We start from the raw sequence: 22282 nt of genomic DNA on the forward strand, positions 1-22282 counted from the left end.
TTCAGGACAACTACGTCGAGATGGAAAAATAGAGAGACGATTTGTTAGTCCTTTAAAAAAAATGGCGACCGGATGGCTTTTTCTACTTCAAACAATATATAACAACACAGGGAGTTTTATTTGATGACTTAAAAGCACGGTCATGGAAGACAAGTTGGCAAAGAAAGAAAGCTAGAATAAGACTGAAGAAAATTGGAGTTTTGACTTATCAGTGAGAATTAAAATAGAACATACTCAAATAGATAAGATGTGTATTTTGAATACTAGATTTTGTTATGAGCTGAGATAAAGAAAACTTTGGTCATTTAAAACTTGGAAGTATAAATGTTAACAGTTAACATTTGAATATTGATTTGCTTATAAAGGTTGAATGTAAAAGTAATTAAGATATATATAAGCTAAAAATCTATTGATGGATGTAATAAATATGTTTTTACTAAGCTGTTATAATAAAAACTATTAGCTTAAATATGAGATAGTAGACATCAAGAGAAAAAAAGAGGAAGTATTAAATGTTGAAATAAGAGAAATTTTGGTTACTAAATTTAAGATATTTGGAAATTAACAAAAATAAGAATGTTATACTGTATTATTAATTAGTTGATATAAGATGGTGAGAAATAGAATATATTCAAATAGATTTTGTGATGAATTGTGATAAAAGAAACTGGTTATTTAAAACTTGGAAATTATAAACATTAAATATTAAATTTAAATATTAATGGGAAACTAAAAATTGGGAAAAACTAATTAGGACATTAATTGTCTATAAAGATTGAATATTAAAATAACTAGGATATGTATAAACTAAAAATTATTGATAAATATAAGAAGGTTATTTTTATTTAATCGATATAATAAGAATTGTATTAGTTTAAATATGAGACATAGGAAAGGGGAAAAGAGAGGAAATATTTAATGTAGTAGTTTGAGACCTGTACTAAAGATACTTGTATGTTATTGAATTATCAATTAACTCAGCCACCACGTTGCTTTTTAAATATTTAAATATAAAACTAGAAAATCAATAAAATTTGCTTTAAAAAAGTTGTTCTGTTCTATTCTATTCTGTTCTGTTCTGTCATATTTTTTACTAACTTTTGGCAGACTCTCTTGTAGGGAAAAAACTTTGTTTCCTAAATTTTGCTGGGGGGGGGGAGTTATGTCCATCTTCACCTATCTAGACAAATAAACTGCAATGGGACTTGGTATGGTCAGTATAATTCTATGTTTGATCATAGAGGAGTCAGATTCTGGAATTTTCTCAGTTATGACGTTATCATTAAGGAAGATAAGCTAATTTTTCTTGTAAATAAATAATTATTCTGTGTATCATTTTGGGGTTTTGCCAAAAATGATAGCAATTATGGTGTTTTTTTGCCAAAACCAATTCAAAAGGAAACAACACGCTTTCTTTTCCAATACGAAAAAAAAGAATTGCTCAATTGACATACTTCTTGCATATATCAGTGGTGTCACTGCTTTTATGTGAGAAAATCAATTTGGAAAAAAAAAAGAAAAATAATTATTTCCCAAATTTCTTTCATTCCTAAAATGGCTACTCTGCCTTATTTTTTCTTCTTGAATTGTGCAAGATATATCTTGTTAAAAATAAATCACTTGCATGGAATATTGAAGAGAAAAAGAGAGGATTCTTTGTCTGGAGAAAGTTTAATAGAGAAAAGGAGAATGACAGTCCTTTCTCTTCTTATTGAGATTTTATAATAGGCATCGCACTAAACTGTTGCTTTCAAAAGAACAACGCTAGTCTATTTCTTGACTTTTATGTACATGCCATAGAACTTTAGAAAAGGAAAAATGAAGGAAATAAGAATGATGTAAAATACATAATAGTTCTTTGCAGACAAAGTTTGGGAATAGAATTTCTGAGTACTTAACTATCATAGATATTTGAATATTATCAGTACATAATAGCACTTTTCCAAATTTGCTTTTATTTTGTTTTACTATACTGGAATTGATCTACCTATTTGAGAATTTTCTATATTCCATTTATAGAGAATAATGTCCTATAAATATCATTGGAACAATATCCATATAAACATGGTTTGAATTGTACCCTCTAAAAATAATTAGTTTACAATAAATGTATGATAATAGAAGAAAATGATGTGTTTTCTTTTGATTTGTACTATTTGAACCCTAAAGTAAATACATAAATTTGCACTGTTTCTTTTCTTGTTTAGCAAAGAGTAATAACTTTGTGATTTGATTTTATTTATTAGCTTTGCAATGAAATAATTAAGAAATATATAAGCATTGGTGACATAGTTTTGCTGCAACGGGCAGGTAATATAAATTCATCATTACTACATATTCAATATGTTGAGCTTGAGATTGATGTGTGCTGATTTTCAGAATATAATATATATTAATAGATCAAGAATCATCCTGATATTACACTATATCCACTGAGTAAAAATTTGACATTACAATAATTTGAATTTAATGTAGTTGATCTTAGAAAAGAGTCACTTAAATCAGTCAGATTTGACCTAGTTTAGAGTGTTATGTATTTCAGATCCATAAAGCTGAAGCCAGTGTATAGTTTTTAAATCTTTATCCTAGCATAGTATAGTAGTTCACAAATAATAGGAAATTAGGATTTAACAGGTTGCCAAGTTCCTAGTCATCATATTGGTAATCAGATTAGTATGTACACTCTAAACTTACATAAATCTTCAAGCAGTTATCCAAAGACAATCCTTTTACATCAGAACTAGAATTCCATATGAAATAAAATGTGTTATGGCATTTTATAGCACTTTTAGCAAGAATTTTTGGAAAGTTTTTAGTTTATCAACCATGAATATTTAAAATAGTATGTAGAGGTTTTAATCCTAAAAACAAACATTACTATGGAATTCTTCAAGATAAAGCTTCTATAGTCACTGCATTTTTAAAACACCGGGCATTTAAGTCTAAAGCTTATGACCACACTAGGGACCAGAATTTCCATTGTAAATCATTGCAGTCATAAGTTATCATGTGATTAGATTCAATTTTATGATCATTTTAATGATGGTTGTAAAGTGAGTGACTGTGTTTAATAAGTAAATCCACTTTCCTCAATGGAAATTGGCAAAAAATGTCACAAATTTGATCATGTGACCTTAGAATACTGCAACAAGTTATAAATGTGAGACAACTGTCGTGCAACCAAATTGCTATCGCTTGACTCCTGGGATGGTGCAATGGTTTGCAATGGTCATACGTCTGATTATAGATCCTTTCTGAGAATATTGTAACATTAGCCATTATGAAACAAACAAAATTGAGGATTATCTCTAAATCATTTTAGTAATAAATTACTTAAATAATGCTTAAGTATTCACCTTTAAATTTCCTGTTTTCTTTAGTACATATACTCACAAATTACTGCAAAAAAGGTACTGCTGTATATCACTTGGATTCGCAAATGTTCCATGATCTCCTAACATCTTTGCTTCAGTTCCCTTTGCTGAAAGAACTTTTTCATGTAATACACACTGGCATCAGGATTAAAATATTAGTAAGTGATCCTTCACTATGTCTAATAACATTCTATGAATCCCAATGAATTTAGCGGAACCTACTCTTAGATAAGTGGAGTAAAATAGTAATATAAACATTTTCTGATTAGATAATGATTAATCATATATACATGCTGTTTGGATTTTGGATTCCTATTTAGCTGTTGACCTAGTTTAGAATTCCCATGGTAGTCCATTGAATTTCTTATGATATCATGCCAAAATGGATCTGAAAACAATGTAGAGGTGGTAGATATGATTAGTTTCCACAGGATCATATTGCCTGATCCTTAAAATTCTGTCTATGATAATTGCACCGGATTTGAATTCAAGCCATTTCATAAGTGGTAATATTACATCAGGGCATATCTAAAATCTTTTTGAAGTTGTGCAAATGAGAATCTTTTAATGGATTATATTTTACATTTGCTTATCTTTTTGTAAATTTAATATTTTTAAAATTAAAAGTTTTTTTTTCCTTAGCCAACTATAGACATTCTACTCAAAATGTTTGAAGAAGTGGCTTCTATGAAAGTAAAAGAGGCAGTACCTGAATTATCCGACATCTTTTGTAAGGTATGAATTGGATTATTTAATTTCTTTCTACAAACTTTGTTTCTAGAGACTCCATTTTCAATATTACTATAGTCTCTGTGAGAAAATGATACATTGGGGATAATCTCACAAATAACACTTTTTATTTTTATGGTGTCTCATACTAAAGAATAAGAATAGTAATGTTTTAGACTTCCAGGTTGCCATGGACGTCTGGGAGATGAGCTTCGTCTTCCCTGTCCAGTTTCACATCGCTGGGGGCCCCTGAAAAGGGTTGAAAGTCGCTCCGTAGAGGCGACCAGCAGGGAGGGGCTCTCGCTGGATCACAGGAGAGCAGTAGTTCCCCTGCTAGAGCTGGCGAATCCCTCCAAACCGGTGGACGAAAGACTGGCCATAGAAATATGGCTCGTCACTAGGCTGCAGACAGCCAAAGTCACACTCACCATCTGGCAGCTTCAAAGCAGTAAAGGACTGGGTGAGATCTACCTCTCTTAAATCCTAATTGCTTTTTCATACCTATTCAAGCTGCTAAAGTACTTTCCCTCCAGAAACAGCGGCAATTGAATATACAGGGCAGTTTTGAAAACATTGAAAAAATAATTTTGAAAACGTTGAAAAAATAATTAGATCCCAATTGGAACTTTATTTCCTAAAGCTTGTGGATTAAAAGATTTTTAATTATCTACTTTTTACTTTCTATTTTTATTTGAAAGTCTGGGTTTTTCCTCTTAAAATAGAAGAAAAAAACCGAAAGGATTAAAATAACTTTGAGATTTAAAGAAATTCCTTAAACAGTGGGGTGACATCTTATGGCTAAGCCTGAAATTGCAAATCATTATTCTTAAAGAAAAGAGACTTGGCTGATAGTTCAGAAAACAAGATAAGATTCAAGTAACCTTGAACACCAGCTGTGAGAGTTTTAGCTCTGTTTCTTATTTACTGGGGGGGGGACTGTAAAAATTTTCAATTAAACTCATCACTATGGAAGACCAGGAACAGACCTTTCCTATGGAAGAAATACAAAAACAAATTTTTGCTATATTGAAAATAACTCACCAAACTCTTCTTACAGCTGATGATGAAATAAGAGCTTTCTGGAAAAAACCAGAAAGCATCTTAGATATGCATACTCAAACTTTGACTATAACTAAAAACCTATCTATACAGAATACAAAAGAAAAAAAATCAAACAATTAAATATTATGACAGAAGACCTAACTGCCCAACAAGTACAAACAATAGAAAATTCAGAAAAAAAATTGACAACATGGATGGAGAAAAAAACCTGCTATATAAATCAGAAGGAATTTGAAGATCAAGAAGAGAAACAAATGGAAGAAAAGATAAACAGTTCAGGACAACTACGTCAAGAGGAGAAAATAAAGAGACGATCTGGTAGTCCTGCCAGACCCCTCAGCCTTCAAAAAATGGCGACTGGATGGTCATCTCAATATGACATAATATATACAAGAATACAAGAATTCTTTGAGGACCCTGAAGCAAGAACATGGAAGATGATTTGGCAAAGAAAAAAAGCCAGAATAAGACTGAAGAAGAATGGAGTGTGGACATATTTAGGAGGTTTAAAATAGAATATATCTAAGTAGACAAGACCCGTATTTTGAATACGAGATATTGTTATGGTGTGAAGATAAAGAAAAATGTTGGCTAATTAAAACCTAGGTGCATAAATATTAACAGTTAAATTGAAATATTGAGTTGTTTATAAAGGTTAGATAAAGGTGATTAAGACACATATATGTTAAGAGTGATGTAACGTAATTAACATGTTTTGATGTAGTGATAAGAATAAAAATTATAAGCTTAAATATGAGAGTGGATATAAAGAAGAATGCTGAAATGGGAGAAATTTTGGTTATTGAATCTATAATATTTGGAAATTATAATGGAAAATAATATTATATTGTATTACTAATCTGTTGATACAGAAGTGAGATAGATATGTATCCAGAACACTAGATGTTGTGGGAAATTGTGACAAAGGGAATAGGGGTCATTTAAAAAATTGGAAATGATAAATATTAAACGTTTACTTTAAAAATCAACGCAAAATTAAAGCTGAGAAAATTCATAAGGTTATTGATGGTCCAAAAGATGAAATGTTAAAATAAATAAGACATATAAAATTATTGATAAATGTAAGAAAACTATTAAGTAGCTGATGGATAGAATAAGAAGTATACTAATTTAAACAAGAGACAGTATGTATTAAGGGAAAAAAGAGAGGAAATATTGGCTGTAATAGTTGGAGATTTGTATTAATAATATTTGTATGTAATGGAATTATTGTAACTCAGACACCACGTTGCTTTTCAAATATATAATTGTAACATTGGAAAATTAATAAAAAGTATGTTTTTAAAAAAAAGAACAGTCATGTTTTTAGATTGATACCTATTTTAAAAATGGTTTACTGGCATTTTCGACTAAAAATGCAACCTGTATAAAATAAATCCCAAAAGATGGAGAAGGTTAAATGAAAACGACCATGTTTAAAAAGTACTATGTTTATTATAGCTCAAAAATATAAGAAAGGAACACATTTTTGGAAATGCAATAGAAATATAGTAGAATCCATTGGAGTTGGGCAACTAATAAATTTGAGTGAATAATAAATAAAAATATCATTTTTTGGTTTTGCTAAAATGGTAAATGCATGGAAGATTTGGTAGCAATTAATTTGAGTTAGGGTTGTCCACCTAAAATTTTGGCATTTACCATCGGCTGTAGACTTTGATGGAAATTATGGCGACATATTATTAGAAAGAAAGCAGTTTTCAACACTTTTATACATATAACAGAAATTTAAAAGTATACATCATTAACTGATATTACAGTTTATTGGATATAAAAATCTGCTTTGAATGTAATGGCTGATATGACTGTTTCATAGTAAACTATACTCTGGACATATTAACAAAATAGTATTATCTTCCAGCTGTTGAGCCAGCCCCTGGTTAATTTAGCAGTATCTGGGTTGAGTATTTGGAACTATGAAAATGTTGTGATTCAACTGTTAGCTTGATATCCCTAATCATAAACACATTGTTCATAAGAGCTTTTGACATATATTATCTATTTTTTCCATATTGTTGTAAAGAATTTTGCAAGCACTTAATTGTGGAAATCTTGAAAATGTTCTTTATCAATGGATTTTTGTTAATATAGCTTATTGATGCTGGAATGGTTCTTGAATGTGAACATATTAGACATATCACCAACTTATTAAACCAGTTACATATTTCCAGTCAGGAAATTACTATGCTTACATCCAGGTATGTACTTTTTAATATACTTTTAAAACTTCAAAGGGATAAAGTTTTGAAGTATCAATTATAAATGGATAAAGTTTTGAAGGATCAATTATATCTGTAAAATATAAATCTGTACTAGTTATATTTGTTCATAAGTAATTAATTATTATCTTACTATGTTTTTTAACTTCATTGATACCTATTCCTCAATTTATGTACTGAATTGCTCAAAATACATAATTCCTTTCAAATGAGGGAGTGCAGTGGCAAAATAAATACTTGAAAATGAAAAATCTTTAACTACCAAATTGCTCTATACAGTTTTGTATTCATGATCTTTGTAATATGATACTAACTGAATCTATAGGTAGTTCTCAACTTACAACTACAATTGACCGCAAAATTTTGTTGCTAAGTGAGACATTTGTTAAGCAAATTTTGCCCCATTTTACGACCTTTCTTGCTACAATTGTTAAGTTAGTAAGTTAGTAACATGGTTGTTAAGTGAATCTGGCTTCCCCGTTGCCTTTGCTAGTCAGAAAGTCGCAAAATGTGATCACATGATCCTGGGACACTGCACTGCTAAGCATCTGAATTTTGATCATGTGACCATAGGATGTTGCAATGTTCATAAGTATGAAAATTGGTCATGTCACTTTTTCAGTGCTGTTGTAACTTTGAATGGTTACTAAATGAACTGTTATAAGTTAAAGATTAGCTATATTTCATCATGCCTTAAATATTTATTCACAAATTTTCTATACTGCTAGACTCCACAATGTCTCCCATTGTTTCCCAAATTAAATAAAAACATAACAAGCAATAATAATAATAATAATAATAATAATAATAATAATAATAATTTAATTTGTACCCCGCCCTTCTCCTCACCGGACTCAGGGCGGCTAACAGCCTTGTAAAACCACAATACAATAAATATCCATTAAAACCAAATTAAAAGAAAATATTTGAAGCGGCCAATCGTTAAAATTAACCTTTAAAATACCCTTAAAAACCCCANGAAGGAGGGGAGATCCGGGATCACCCGGATCTCTGGGGGTAGTTCGTTCCAGAGGGTGGGAGCTCCCACCGAGAAGGCCCTCCCCCTGGGGGTCGCCAGCCGGCACTGTCTGGCTGACGGCACCCTGAGGAGACCCACTCTGTGGGAGCGTACCGGCCGATGGGAGGCAACCTGCGGCAGAAGGCGGTCTCGGAGATATAAATAAATAAACAGTTTAAATTTTAAAAATACCATTGGCATTAATCTTGCTAGTTATTATACAATCAAAGATTCTACGAAACAGCACTATTTAATGTCATTCCTAGAGGGTTTAAAAGAAGGAACCAACTGCATCCCAAGGGCAAAGACCATCTGTTCCAAAGTTAAGAGATTGCAGCAGATAAAACATTGCCTCTAGAACTTTTTCCATCAATCTCTTGAATAGAGGAATTATTAAACATCCATTTACCAACTAAGTGTATAAAATGAACTAGTTCTAATTAAAGAAGACAGTTCAGAAGGTAATCCTCACAAATGATCCAGAAAGATATGATAGATGGCACTGAATGCCATTGAGAGGTTGATGAAGCGGGCTATCTCCCGCATCCAAGTCCTGACAAAAGTCATCCAGCAGAGCAGTCAGTATGGTTTTTGCCTCTTCCTCAGGCCTGACCCTAACTGAAAGGACTTCAGATAATCTACTTCTTCTGAATTGCTCTATGGCTAACATGCCACTACCCTCCCTAAAAAGAGAAGATGGAAACATGGCAGTAATTGTTCCATCACTTCCTCCTTTAGGCCATTAGGTAGAACTACTCTCAAATAAGTGTTGTCAATCTTTCCACCCAGTCATTTCCCCAGCATTCCAAAAGTTGATACAATGAAGGTCCATATCCACATTTTTAAAGTCAGAAAACTAAAATAAACGCCAGGTAGCAATGATGTTGCCTCAAAAATTTCATAAGATCTCACCCATGCAGAATCCAGTTTTCAGCAAATATGACAATTTTTATCAGTGAGACACTGTGAAACCATTTGATGTCAGTTAGTCTTCTATACTGGCAGTGCAGGTGTCATTTACATTGTTCCATCTCTCTGAGCTGATCAGTAAATTAAGGAGTTCCCACAGAATTGGCAAATAAAGAGGTCATACAGAGGCAGTCATATCCAGCACTTTAATTACCTCTGTTTTCTAAAGTTCAACTGCTGCTCACTGATATTACCTTCCAGATTCCTAAGTAAATCCTAAATTTCTAGAATCTAACCAGAATAATAATGTGTGAGGCAGATCGTTCTCATTAGTTCTTCCATATACAGAGATCATAGAAAGTGATGAACAACTGGATCAAAAGGTTATCTCTGATCATGGCAGAGAACTAATAATAACCATTTTCATATCATAAACCTTACATCATAAGCTTATCATACCATAAGCCAATTATTCTGAAATAAAAACAAGGTGTAGTATATGATCCCCTACATGGATCAGGTCAGAAATTACCTGGAATAGGACCAGGGAGATTCTTGGTTGCTCTGGATGCTGTGTGGATTACCACCATCCTCACCACAGAAATTGAAATCCCTCAAGATCAGTTATTAATAGATTCCAAAACCAGCTGATATTGAAATCCAGGATGTCAGTACAGGATCCTCCCAGGGAACTGGAAAGGCAGTACACATACAGAATCTTGAACTTACCCTTATACCCCTGCTTCAAATACAAATGCTTGCACCCTAACATCTCTGCAGTAGGGCCTCTGATTTGAGCCATGATATCCTGAAAGATCATTGCCATCCCCTCCTTGGCTTTGGAGTTATAGTTGCTGAAAGATCTGAAATCTGGGAGTCCACATTTTGGAGAAGGCAACATTGTTGACTTCACTAAATTATATTTGGGGAATACATGCTAGGTACATTAGTTTATCTATGATCAAGTTGTGAACAAATGGGACCTAATTACAATGGACTACATCTTGTTTACTAATAGCAGACTCCAAAGTGGTGACATCTTATCAATCTCTCTTTTGATATTAGTTTCTAGCCGATTTCCTTTCTCCATTATCCTTCTGCACTTCGCAAGTTCTTTATATATTCTCTCCATTGTTCACAATCCACAACATCCATTGTTCCCAACCTCCAAATTCCTGAAACTCATCCTAGCACCTTCCTTCAGAGTTCTGCATCACAACCACCAAATGCAGCATTATTCATGAGTTACGTGTATGACAAAAATAAATAGGCTGTTCACACTTTGTAACCAAAAACTAAAAACTTCCCAATGATAGCTTAATATATATGTCAGTAATGGACAAATACTGGTACCGAGACAAAATTAAAGGCAATGTCTGATAAGTAGCAGTGATAAGAAGATGCTTTTGAAATAATGTCAGAGATCATAGCCATCACTCATTTTCATCCCCCATTTTTAAAGTACTCTGGGCAAAAAAATCCACCTTCAAATCTTCTGCAGTACTATAAGATACAGTTTTCTTGCTATGCTTTCCTATGCTGACATGTTAGGAGTAAACACATTAAAACTATATTTTGCAAAGTATGTGTTGTTGAATCCTAATAAAATAGAGGAATACTTAATGGTTTCATAGATATGAACAGTTTGAGCTTCTCAAACTGCAATGGTTATTTTGTGCAGCTCCATAGTCCCTCAAAAAGTTGATGGGAAATTGTATGTTAATGTGTAGAATGGAAAAAAACTGTTAAAATATAAATATAATTATGTAATTATAATCTGAAATAATTTCAACAATTGAGTTTTATTTTTGTTGAGTACATTTTTGAATGTGGCTCCTTAGAATACTATCCAAAGATAAAATATGATCTTTGGCATGAAAAAGCTGCACTGATGCAGTGATTTGGAGTTTGACCTATTGCCTTTTATACTAAACACTAAGTAAAAGATTTTTCAATTGCAGCCTACTAAATAAAAGTTTGTTTTTAAAGATTTCAGGAAAGACCTTTTCACGAAGCCATCTTTTGTGATTTTGACTCAACAGTAGCAGAATTTAAGGTACCATATATATATATTTGTTTATAGGACCTTGATATTAATCATTAGTTATTATGTAAAACATTAGTATTCACAGGGTAAATTGTTGCTGTCTCAGTTTTATTACTCTACTATTTATTGTAAAAATAAAAAGGATTTATTTAAAAATTATGAAAATGGTAAATATAGAAAATAAACTTCCATTATTGTTTTTTAAACTGAGTAGTTAGTCACATAGCCATTAGTTTTCATTTTCATGAACTATTGTCTTAATCCATATCTATCTTTTATGTTACAGATAGTCCTCGGCTTATAACCACAATTGAGCCTGGAATTTTGGTCATAAGTCATTGCATTTGTTAAGTGAGATGCCCATGTTACTCTTTTACTCAATGACCTCAATCCCGACTTTCCCTGTTGCTGTTGTTAAGTGACATTAAGCAATGTGTAGGGTACCTCGGGAGAGGGAGGCCCAAAACAGCCATGTGTTTGTTGGATAGGTGCAGTGCAGTACAAAGCTGCAAACGCCCCAGCTCAGTTATGAAATGCAGCACTTTGGAGGCAGGGCCTGGCCTGAAGTGGAGGCTCAGGGCCTTCAGCATTCTTAACTGAACATTAAGATGATGCTGAACAAAGGAAGATACAACCCATGCCTCATGTTAGGGCAGTTGCAGTGCCCCTGTGATCATTGATGACAAAAATTGGGGTGTTTATCCATGTCCTCCTGTCACAATTTCAGGGGAGTGCTGAGTGGGGAGGCAATCATATCATTCCCCAAGACTGACATGTTTTACAGAATGCAGTGAGGTGGCATTTCTGAGTGGCAATGCAGTGCTAGGACTGATGTAGAGCTTTGGGCATTGACAGCTGCCTCAGACTGCTGAAGGCAGTGATGGTGGGACAGGCAGATGGAGTTGCAGCACCCCTGCATTTGGTCAAGCTTCTAAATTTGTTATCATATGGCCACAGGGATACTGCAACAGACCTAACTTCAGGCATGGGTTGTTACTCCCTTTGTTCAGCACCATCATAATTTAGAACAATTGATGGACTAATAGTTGTTAAAAAGTATTTCCTGTAATAGCATAGATTGTTAGTTAGTATTCATGAACAAGAAAATATAACAGACTTTATCATGAGCAAAGTAGGATCTGGGATGATACAGATACAAAAAACATAATTATGGGGCATCCTAATTTTTTATGTATTGATAGGAAAATCTTGTAGGTTCATTGTCTTGTGATTTACATTATCTTTTTGTTTTGGCAGTTATAATTGCTTCTTAGTCAGCTTAATATTTGTATATATTTAATGCCTATGAGATTTTTTTTTTCTTGTGCCTTTGGTTTTCATGCCATTATAGCTTGTTCATTCTCTATGTTGTGCCAATGAGTAGTCTGTTAGAGGGCTTTCTTTTAATCCTTGACAAAATTAGTGTGGTCTGAAGAAGAAACCAAATCAGATAGTCCACAAATTATAAGCTTACACTCTCAATGTGAGGAAAACATGCAAGATTTTTTTTAGTAATTGACTGATTATTTGCCATCAGGTCATTGTCAGCAACCAATAAATAGACCTTCCCCAGAATGATATGCCACCACCTAAACTCTTCAGTGTGCCAGCGTACACATGCAGCTTGATTACAGTAGTTGAGCTGTGCACACATGCATGGGCTCACTGGCCCACCACTCTGTAATGGATTATGGCCCGGGGGTTGAGAACCCCTGATCTGTAGCTCTGTATGTCATGAGGGCTGAATAGGTACATTCTAGAAAAAAAAAGATTATTTCTGGTTTGCACAAATGAAATCAAATTAGCTAAGGCAACATTCCTAGAAAGCTGTTTCCATCATCTCTTCCATTTTTTCAACCGTTAATGGCTTCTCAGGGAGATAATTTATATTTACATAAGATATCCAGAATATAATAGATATAAAGATAGCCCAGCATTTGAATATCTTTTTCAAGGCTTTCCCAAAATGCTAGTCCCTGGCATATTTCTTGATTGCTGTTTCTTTTTACTGTTAATAATCCATCTTAAAAGATAAAAGCTGTTCACCCTCTCAGTGACTTCATTTCTAAGCTTGGTGGCTATTGTTATTAATTTAATCTATTTGTATTTAATTGGTTGATTTTTTTATTGTACTTCATTACTAGAATTTGCAGATGATTTACAACTATCAGAGCAGTGCCATCAACCTGGTACAGGTTGTTGATGTATGTCCCTCCACTTTTAAAAACCTTGCTCATTTTCTTTCAATCCAGCTCTCACAATATATAATTCAGAATATATATAATAAATAAGAAAGCAGGATACAATCTTGTTTCACTCCTTTCCTAACGAATCTTATTTGCTTGTGGTTTCTTGATCTGTGTATAGGTTTACATGAGGACAATGAAATGTTCTGGGATTCCTATTTTCCTAAGCACACTCCATAGCTTGATATGAGTTACACAAAGATTCATGAAACACATACTGATTTCTTTTTTGTATTCTTAGGTTTTTTTTCAATTTTCTATCACATATCAGTTATGTCTCTTGCTCTTTCCAACTTTGTTTTTCTTGAAATTATTACTATATATCCATTGGCATCCTTTGTTTTTCCATGTTTAATGTCTTAAATAATATCATGGTTAGTCCTGCTTCTTGTTTCTTCTAATAATTCTTTGTTAATTTTTTTCCTGAGAATTTGTCATACTTGGCTTTGCCTGTCATCTCTTGACAATTTCCACCATCTACTCCAGGGGTCTTCAAACTTGGCCCTTTTATGATTTGTGAACTTCAACTCCCAGAATTCCTTAGCCAGGCCAAGTTTGAAGACCCCTGATCTATTCTGATACTCAATTTGGTTGCTTTGGTTTTTAGGTCTTTGAGAATCTCTTTTCACATTCTTTTTTAACAATTATTTTGATGTCATTTTGTGGTTTCCTCTGGGAACCTAGTTTAGGACATCAAAACAATTGTTGAAATTCTTGAAAATGATAGGCATATTCTCTATTGGTTAGCTCTATTCTTCCATTATAGTTTGACTTGAAACTTGCACATGAGTAGTTTGTGATCTAAAGTCAGACCCTGGCCCATTCTTTGGTGTTATAACTGAGCTCTTCTATGTCCTTGTGCCACTAATACAATAAATTTAATTTATCTGGGCTCCATCTGGTGATATTCATGTATATAAATGTCATTTGGATTATTTGAAAAATATGAACCAATAACTGGATTATTAGAAATGGATGTTGCTCTATTTCATTTGTATTTCCTAAGCCAGGGGTCCCCAACCCCCGGTCCATGGACTGGTACCAGGCCGCGGCATGCCAGCAACCGGTCCACAAAGACAAGCAGAGCCCCATCTGTGGGATGCAGGCAGCATACAAAACCAGGCAGTCTCTGGTCCGTAGAAAAACCTTTCTCCATGGAACTGGTTGGGGACCTCTGTCCTAGGCCATACATTCCAACTATATTTTTCTTAATGGTTTCAACTTTGGCATTCTAGTCTTTAATGACAAGCACCATATTTTTCCTGCATGATCTATGATTTCAAATTGAACTTAACCATAAAATTCCTCAACCTTCTGCATCAGTGTTTTATATAAATTTGAATAACTGATTTTCCATTGTCTTTTCTGTTGCAAAATAAAATGATACCTTTTTCGTTGTCACTCAAGAGGCAATCTACCTCAAGCAGATTGCCAAATATAGGTGCCTGCTTGCTTTAGCTGATCAGTTGGGAGGATCTTTGCAGTCTGATGGGAGTATTTATATTCTTGGCATACACTTTTAGCATTTTTTTACTCATAACCGTATATACTACCACCATGAAGCAGATACAGATATTTAACAGGGAAACAACTTTAAAAACGTTTCTTCAGACAGATTCTCCTTTCAACAGTGTAGTTCAATCTTAAGAAAGGTTATTATTAAATAACAACAAATTATCTGTATACTTTATCAAGATTTTGGAATGAATTGTAAGTATTTTTTTATTTTCTCAATATTTTCACAGTAGTATTATATATTACAATAAAAAACCTTTAAATTGTATAAAATTGTAGAATTTACCAAATACAGTTATTGATAAACAGTTCTTTAAGTAGACAGCCTATTTAAATAATTTAGTTCTATTTCAAAACAAAAAATGTTATGTATTAAGTTTATAATGTGTGTGAATTATTGTTAGTAATGCTATTCATCTTTTCTCACTTTTGAACAGCATTGTAAAGAAAAAAGTGACTGGGCTAAATTGGGAACTTTGTATGCTAATGTGACGAGAGGGTGTAAAAATGCTGATTATCTTGAAAAATACTTGTGGCATGTAGCCAGCATACTAATCAGTTCAGTGAAGGAAGAGAAGCCAGGCATTCCATTTTGTGAATTTGCTGCAACAGGTAAAATGAGCAAATATTGTCAAGTATTACAAGCTTACATGCAAAGAAAAACAGTTTCTCTTTAAAGTTGAATGTGGGTCCCCAAAAGTATCAGTTCCACTTAATCTCTGCAGTGGAAATCATGAATTTATCTTCTATATCATTGCTCATCATCACATTGGCTTTAAAAAGCAGGAACATTTTTTTGGTGAATATGTTTGAAGGAGGCCTCTCTCCTTTAATTCAGTTCCTATCTCATATCTGATAGCAGATCAAAAATAAGAGCTCTGTTATCTGTTGATAGCTCTCATGAAGGAATAAAAGCCTAATAAGCCTGCTGGGAATGGAGCAATTCAAATATTCGTGGCAACTGATTCTATTTATGCCTAGGATTAGTGAAGCTGCTTCCTCATCCAGAATTTTGCCAGTAGATCAGATTGATAATTCTGTTGACCTCCCTCACTCTGACACTTACAGCTTTAGTTCTACTGAGTCCTTGAGTCCCCACTGGCCACTAATGAAATACTTGCAGTGTGCTAGTATTTAATGATTATGCAATCTCCAGTAATTAGCCATATAATCTTCAAGAGCAGTCCCATATAAAACACTAAGTAGCCTGTCCTAAAGATAATGATGTCATGAGTTACTGATGCCTTATTCCAAGTTAGATAAAGGTTCCTCTAGCTGTGTCTCCCCTATGTCTATCTTGTAGTAGTTATGAGGATAGGAGATCCCCAACGTTTCTTTTTCTGAGAAAACATCCCTTCCAGTGCAGAGGATTAGATGTTTCTGGACAAACAAGAACTTGGGCTTACTTGGGTTCAGCTTGTTTCTCCCTTTCAATCTCACAGCCTCCAGCTCAATGCTGCTACAATGGAGGGCCTTTTCAGATTGGAGATGGATCACCATCCTTGTCAGTTCATTCAGCAACATTGCTGCTCCTAAAGAGGCATTGATCACCTCCCAGAGATATCCAATCATGCTACTACCAGCTGCCTGAAGCAAGGGACATATGGATCCAGCCCATATAATAGCTTGTAAGGAATTACTCTTAGTCACTGTTCCCCTAGAGCAGGGCTATCAAACTGCCGGCCCATGGGCTGGATGCATCATGGCAAAAGCACGCCCACCCCATTGCCAGCAATGGAAAAAAAGTTGCAATACGTCACAAAACATCACATGACATTGCGAGTTTGACACCCCTGCCCTAGAGGAAGTGAATGATTCTAATCAGGCAGCTGAGTTATAATCTATCAACAGAAGCACAAATACTAAGCCACCCTTTATTCCCACATTCAGTGCTGAAGCTCTCAATTTTAAATTGAAATCTATGTTAATCTCTGGTACCTTCAAATTGGAGAAACCTATTCTGAAATATCCTTGAAATCAAGGATGAGAAAAAATAACTCCTAACCATACCCACCAAGCAAGAAGAAAGCAAAGGAGTTGCTGTTTCATTAACCTTTTACTTGTATAGATCTACGTGATACTGTGAGAGGAAGAAGAAGTACAAGGCTATAAGTCAAATGGCAGCACACCAAGGGCACCTGCTCCTCAATCCTCCACAAGAAAAACAGGAACTTGGGTTACAAAACAAAATGTCAGTGGACAGTTACCTAGAGGTTTTTTTTCTAAGGAGCAAATAACCCTGAACATAATTTTGATAGATGGGAATCCATGTGTTTATCCTCCTATCATTGTTTTATCTTCTAGGTCTGTATCGAGAAAAGTATAATTTGATGTTCAGTGGTGAGAAAAGTAAGGTCCTGCAACTAGGCAGGAAAAACCAAATGCATAGGTATAAAAATAAGTGGTACCTGGCTCTCCAGTGTTTTTTTATGTTCTATGCTTAAAGATACACAACATCTCCAAAGCATTTGAGCAATCCTGAACAGGTTTTATGGCTCCTGCTCAATGGTTCTGAAGAGATCATTATTGGAATTGAAGAGAGTGAAGTGCTTTGTGTGCTACTACAGATTTCACGTCGAGATATTGAAATGAATCCTAGAATGCTTTGAGAAGGGAATGTATCGTGAGGTATCATTCAATTCACCTAATCATAGGAAGTACCTCAAAACTACACATTGTATAAGCAACCCCCTTTTTTGGTCTGCACTATATCTTATCAAGATCCCAGTGATGTTAGTACATGAAAACATGTACTAATTTATATTATTTTGTTCAGGGTTCAAGTTGTATTTAAGAAATTATAGTATTTATCAATATGCAGATTGCTGGTCAGCCTGAGACAAAAACTAGAGACACATTTTGTTATTTCCAATAATAAAATAGTGTCTATTCCCAGAAAAAAAAACTATTTTCATAGTATTTCAACTCCAGAAGAATGTTCACTACAGAATCTTGTAGATGGAACTAGTTAAGCTATAAGGACTAATTAGCATCCTTATCAACTTGGTCCTTTCATATTCTTTGCAATAGCAGTAAGTGTTGGTTCTATAAATATTAGATTGCTTAATAATGCCACAACTTAGAGTCAATTCCCTTGCAGTAACAATGTGTATTTGTACTGTCATCAGCATTGAGAAAGGAAAACCTAGTGAAACTTTTTAGCAATAGCACTTAGACTTATATACCACTTCATAGTACTTTACAGCCTCCTCAGCGCTTTACAGAGTCAGCCTATTGCTCCCAACAATCTGGGCCCTCATTTTACTCACCTTGGAAGGATGAGTCAATCTTGAGCCCATCAGGATTGAACTCCAGGCTGTGGACAGAGTAGCCTGCAATACTGCATTATGGGTGCAACAACAAATGAGAATCAGAAATCAAGTACCAATCAGCTGCTTGGAGTTGCACTGATGAAGTCAGCAATTTCAAGCTCTGATCTAGAATTACAGCAGATAAATTGTTATAGTCAACCAAGCAACTTAAATTGATCATCTCTGCCAGATGGCTATGAAGTTTTGTGTTTTCATGAGAGAGATCACCAGAAAGTATAGAAGAACTTACTTTCATTTTTTATGGTACATTTTGAAGCTGCACAAATACAAGGAACTTTTCAGCAGATTAAATGTCCTCTTTTCCATCAGTCCGAGTGTAGTATTTGTTTTTTATATCTTGATTTCTATTGTTGAGAGTAAACTGGCCACTTTCTCTATTAATTGGTTTTAAACTTGTAGCAATCTGATTGCTAGAGTAATATATAAGCAAGGTGTTTTTGAGAACTTGTAGAAGTAACCTTGTTGGTTCTCTGTTGGCCCAGAAGAACCTATATTTTCAGCTCTTAAGCAGTAATCCACAGTACCTTTTTCATTTTTCACACTCCTTTTATAAGCAACATTCCTGAATCTGGATCCAGATGGTTTGCTTGGTTCCAGTTCCAGCCTTTTGCTTGAAAGCTGGACAGCTACAACTCCATGAAGTGCAATGTGATGAGTGTGTTCTCAACTTCCTAGTGCCTAGTCTAGTAGATCCTGTACTACCCAGCTGTACAAGTTGACTGATGGACATGGTATTGCTAATATTGGAGAAGAACCTGGAAGTCAGATGATTGTGTAAATCAAATCAAGATTTAAACGTGGATATAATATATAAGCATTGGTCAGTGGTGTAACTTCCTTTGGGAACTGGATAGAGTGAATATGTTCCTCCAGGTCTTTTAGGTCTCCCAGTGGGTATTTTTTATATCAATAAATACTGCATAGTATCCTTTTGGCCCAACTACATTAGAATAAGGTTCCATTCTAAGGGAGTTCTGTTTCTTTCTAAGTACACTGTTCCAGTTAATTGTGGGGAGGAAGCCTCAAATTCATGATTGTTATTATGTAGATTGCCACAGGACTTTTCTCACCATTTAACATTTCTATGAAACTACAGGGAGAGGTCATACAGATAAACAGTGACAGTTTTAATCCAGTAGTGGAAGGTTATGAGAAGTTGGATGGGTTGAAATAAGCTTAGATTGAGTCCTACCAAAGAGATACTGGTAGTCCAGAAATGTACTGACTTTAACATCTTTGATGATTGGCTTGAATAGAGTCATACTTTCCCAATAGGAATGGTTCTATGTCCTGGATGTGTGACTTCTAGAATAGCAAGTGGAGACACAGCTTAGATTATTATGCCATTTGCTTCTCTTTGTGGATCAGGAAAGTCCTGGCAAAGAGAGATGTTTCTCTCATCACCGTTTATACTACCATATTGTTTGATAAATAAATTTAGAGCAACAGCATAATTGCCACTAGCTTTCTGGGCCTAATTTATGTTCTATATTCTATGGATATATTGCATTGCATCTTTATGAATTGCCTGGGATTTTAAAAGGTGAGCAACATGCAAATAAATAAGACACATAGGCTTTTAAAATCTGCATGATGTTTGTGCATCTGATAATTTAGGACATACAAAATTCTGAACATGGATTAAATAGTCTGCACTTCAACTGGAAATGCATGTTTGAGAAGGACTGATCTCTACACTGTATGGAAAACATGGTTCCAGACTGGTTAGTGAGAAAAGTGGAAGAAAAATGAAAAGTTGAGGGCTTTCTCTTACAAAATAATATATTTGGATAGGCAGGGGAGGGAAGAGAAGGCACTAGGAAGATCAGGAACAGGCAAACCATTGAGATACACTATTGGCAGAAGGAATAGCTGAGAGCAAGGTGAGAAGGGAAAACTTTGGGAAAGGAGCAAGCAGTGTGAAGGGGAAATGAGAGGTGCAATGTACACTTGTCAGTCTCACTCCATAAGCTAATTCCAGAATTCCTGCAGATGAAGTTTTAGTTGAAACTTGGAAAAATCAAAATGTTTATTTCTTCAAAGCCATAGCTAATCCAAAATAGTTTAAAGAACTTCCAGAATGCACTTTCTCTCAGCCTCTTATCAAAAGAATGAATTTTAATTTTTGAATATACCAATCAATTTACAGGATTGTGAGGAGGAAATTAAGGGAAATCTCAATGTATTCTACTTTGAGTTTTTCAAGAAAAAAATGGAATAAAAAATTTCCTACTTGAGGAAATTCAAGTTTTGTATATTGTTTGCTTTCCATATCATATTTATGTATACTTGTTCCAAAAATTTTACTTCTTTTGCCCCATTTAAAAACAATGCTAATCTAAGATAACTATTAATTTTTTAGTTAATGTTGCTGGTCATCGTGATGAAAGAGACATATCTTCATTAGGACAGATTGGCATTAGTGTCATGTTTTCATATTACAAAATACACCAGTGGTCAAAGGTAACTTACAAAGTCATAATGTTTATTATGTGATTTTTTTAATCTGATGGGTGGGCCATAGATGCAACAAATTATATATTTGTACATGCCTTGCAAACCCATACATGTTTTCCTATTGAATAGCCATCAACTAAGAGATCATCGGTTGAATTAGAAATAAATTACTGTTCGTATTTTCTTTCAAGTATATGGTGGGGGGAATTAAAGCATTTTTCTTTGTGCAAGTGAAATCGAGATATTTGCATAAAACGAAGTTTGAAGTTAAGATACTTTAAACATTTCTCCCATTTGTGCCAATATGTATGGGTAGGTGTGAAATGTTTGGATCATTTCTCATAGATGCATATTTTGATTGCAGGGATGAAGAAATAAGTTATATATTTTCCCAATCTTGCCCCGATAAAAATAACTAAAAGGTTACATTAATAACTTCCTCATTGCTGAATTCTAGTTTTGGCTGTGTTTTGAATATCCTTAATAATATTAAAAGATGGAAAATTTTATCAATGTCTGTGCTTAATTAACAATTCAAACTTAGAACATATAGTGTTTCAAAATTGTATTTTATTCTGAAATGTGTCAGAAATATCAGAATTTTACAATAATGTAATAAAATGCTTAAAGGAGCAATATTGCCTAAATTAAAAAAAAATCCTAGTTTCAGTGAGATTCATGGACCTGTAATTGGGAAAAGAAAGCTATATATATATATCCATAATTATAGTGCACAATTTCTTTCAAGAAGCTAATTCTTGGTAAATGAGATGAGGAAAAGTATATTGTGCTCTCTTTGAGATAAAGACGCTAACCAAACTACAAGTGAACCAGTGTTAAAAAGCATGAAATTGTTTGCAATTTTCATTCCCGCTTTCTCCATTTTTATATTAGGCCAAGAAGATTCTGGATGTGTTTCATGATTTAAAGATAGACTTCACACTTCTTAAAGGATTTTTTGAATCAGAGCAATCAGTATCAAGATGTCAAATGGTTAATGTTGCTGTGGAAATCTTTCTCAAATGTAGGAACCTTGATGGAGTACTATGGGTATTGAGAGGTAAAGTTAAATTAACAAAATTGGATTTATTGACCAAATTTATATAAATATTTATAGTTTGCTTCTGGGTCCAATTCAGGGTGCTGATTTTGACTTTTAAAGCCCCTCATGGCGTGGGGCCAAGTTGAAGGTCTGCCTTTCCCCAGTTCTATCTGTTCATCCATCAGATCCAGCAAGAAAGGCATGCTATGGGTCCTGTCTTTCAGAGAGCTACACTTGATGACTCTGTGAAAATGGACCTTTTCTACCATGGCACCAGCTTATGGAATATTTTCCCTCTCCATCCCTCCTTG

At 34.1% G+C, this 22282-nt stretch overlaps 1 protein-coding gene across 1 annotated transcript in view; it reads left to right on the forward strand.

Moving 5' to 3' along the window:
• The window catches only part of TOPAZ1 (testis and ovary specific PAZ domain containing 1), a gene marked incomplete at its 3' end in the record, with an annotated part of 44916 nt that extends 22927 nt beyond the window's left edge, over positions 1 to 21989 (forward strand). Inside the window, exons 9-16 of the mRNA XM_029285472.1 lie at positions 2247 to 2310; positions 3381 to 3532; positions 4017 to 4109; positions 7278 to 7445; positions 11329 to 11388; positions 15578 to 15752; positions 20835 to 20935; positions 21824 to 21989. Of these exons, the coding sequence (XP_029141305.1) occupies positions 2247 to 2310; positions 3381 to 3532; positions 4017 to 4109; positions 7278 to 7445; positions 11329 to 11388; positions 15578 to 15752; positions 20835 to 20935; positions 21824 to 21989 (979 nt within the window). The remainder of the gene's footprint in view (positions 1 to 2246; positions 2311 to 3380; positions 3533 to 4016; positions 4110 to 7277; positions 7446 to 11328; positions 11389 to 15577; positions 15753 to 20834; positions 20936 to 21823) is intronic.
• Positions 21990 to 22282: the final 293 nt, after the last annotated feature.

Source organism: Protobothrops mucrosquamatus, unplaced genomic scaffold (assembly GCF_001527695.2).
Source record: "Protobothrops mucrosquamatus isolate PMUCROS unplaced genomic scaffold, P.Mucros_1.0 scaffold_177, whole genome shotgun sequence".
NCBI lineage: Eukaryota > Metazoa > Chordata > Lepidosauria > Squamata > Viperidae > Protobothrops > Protobothrops mucrosquamatus.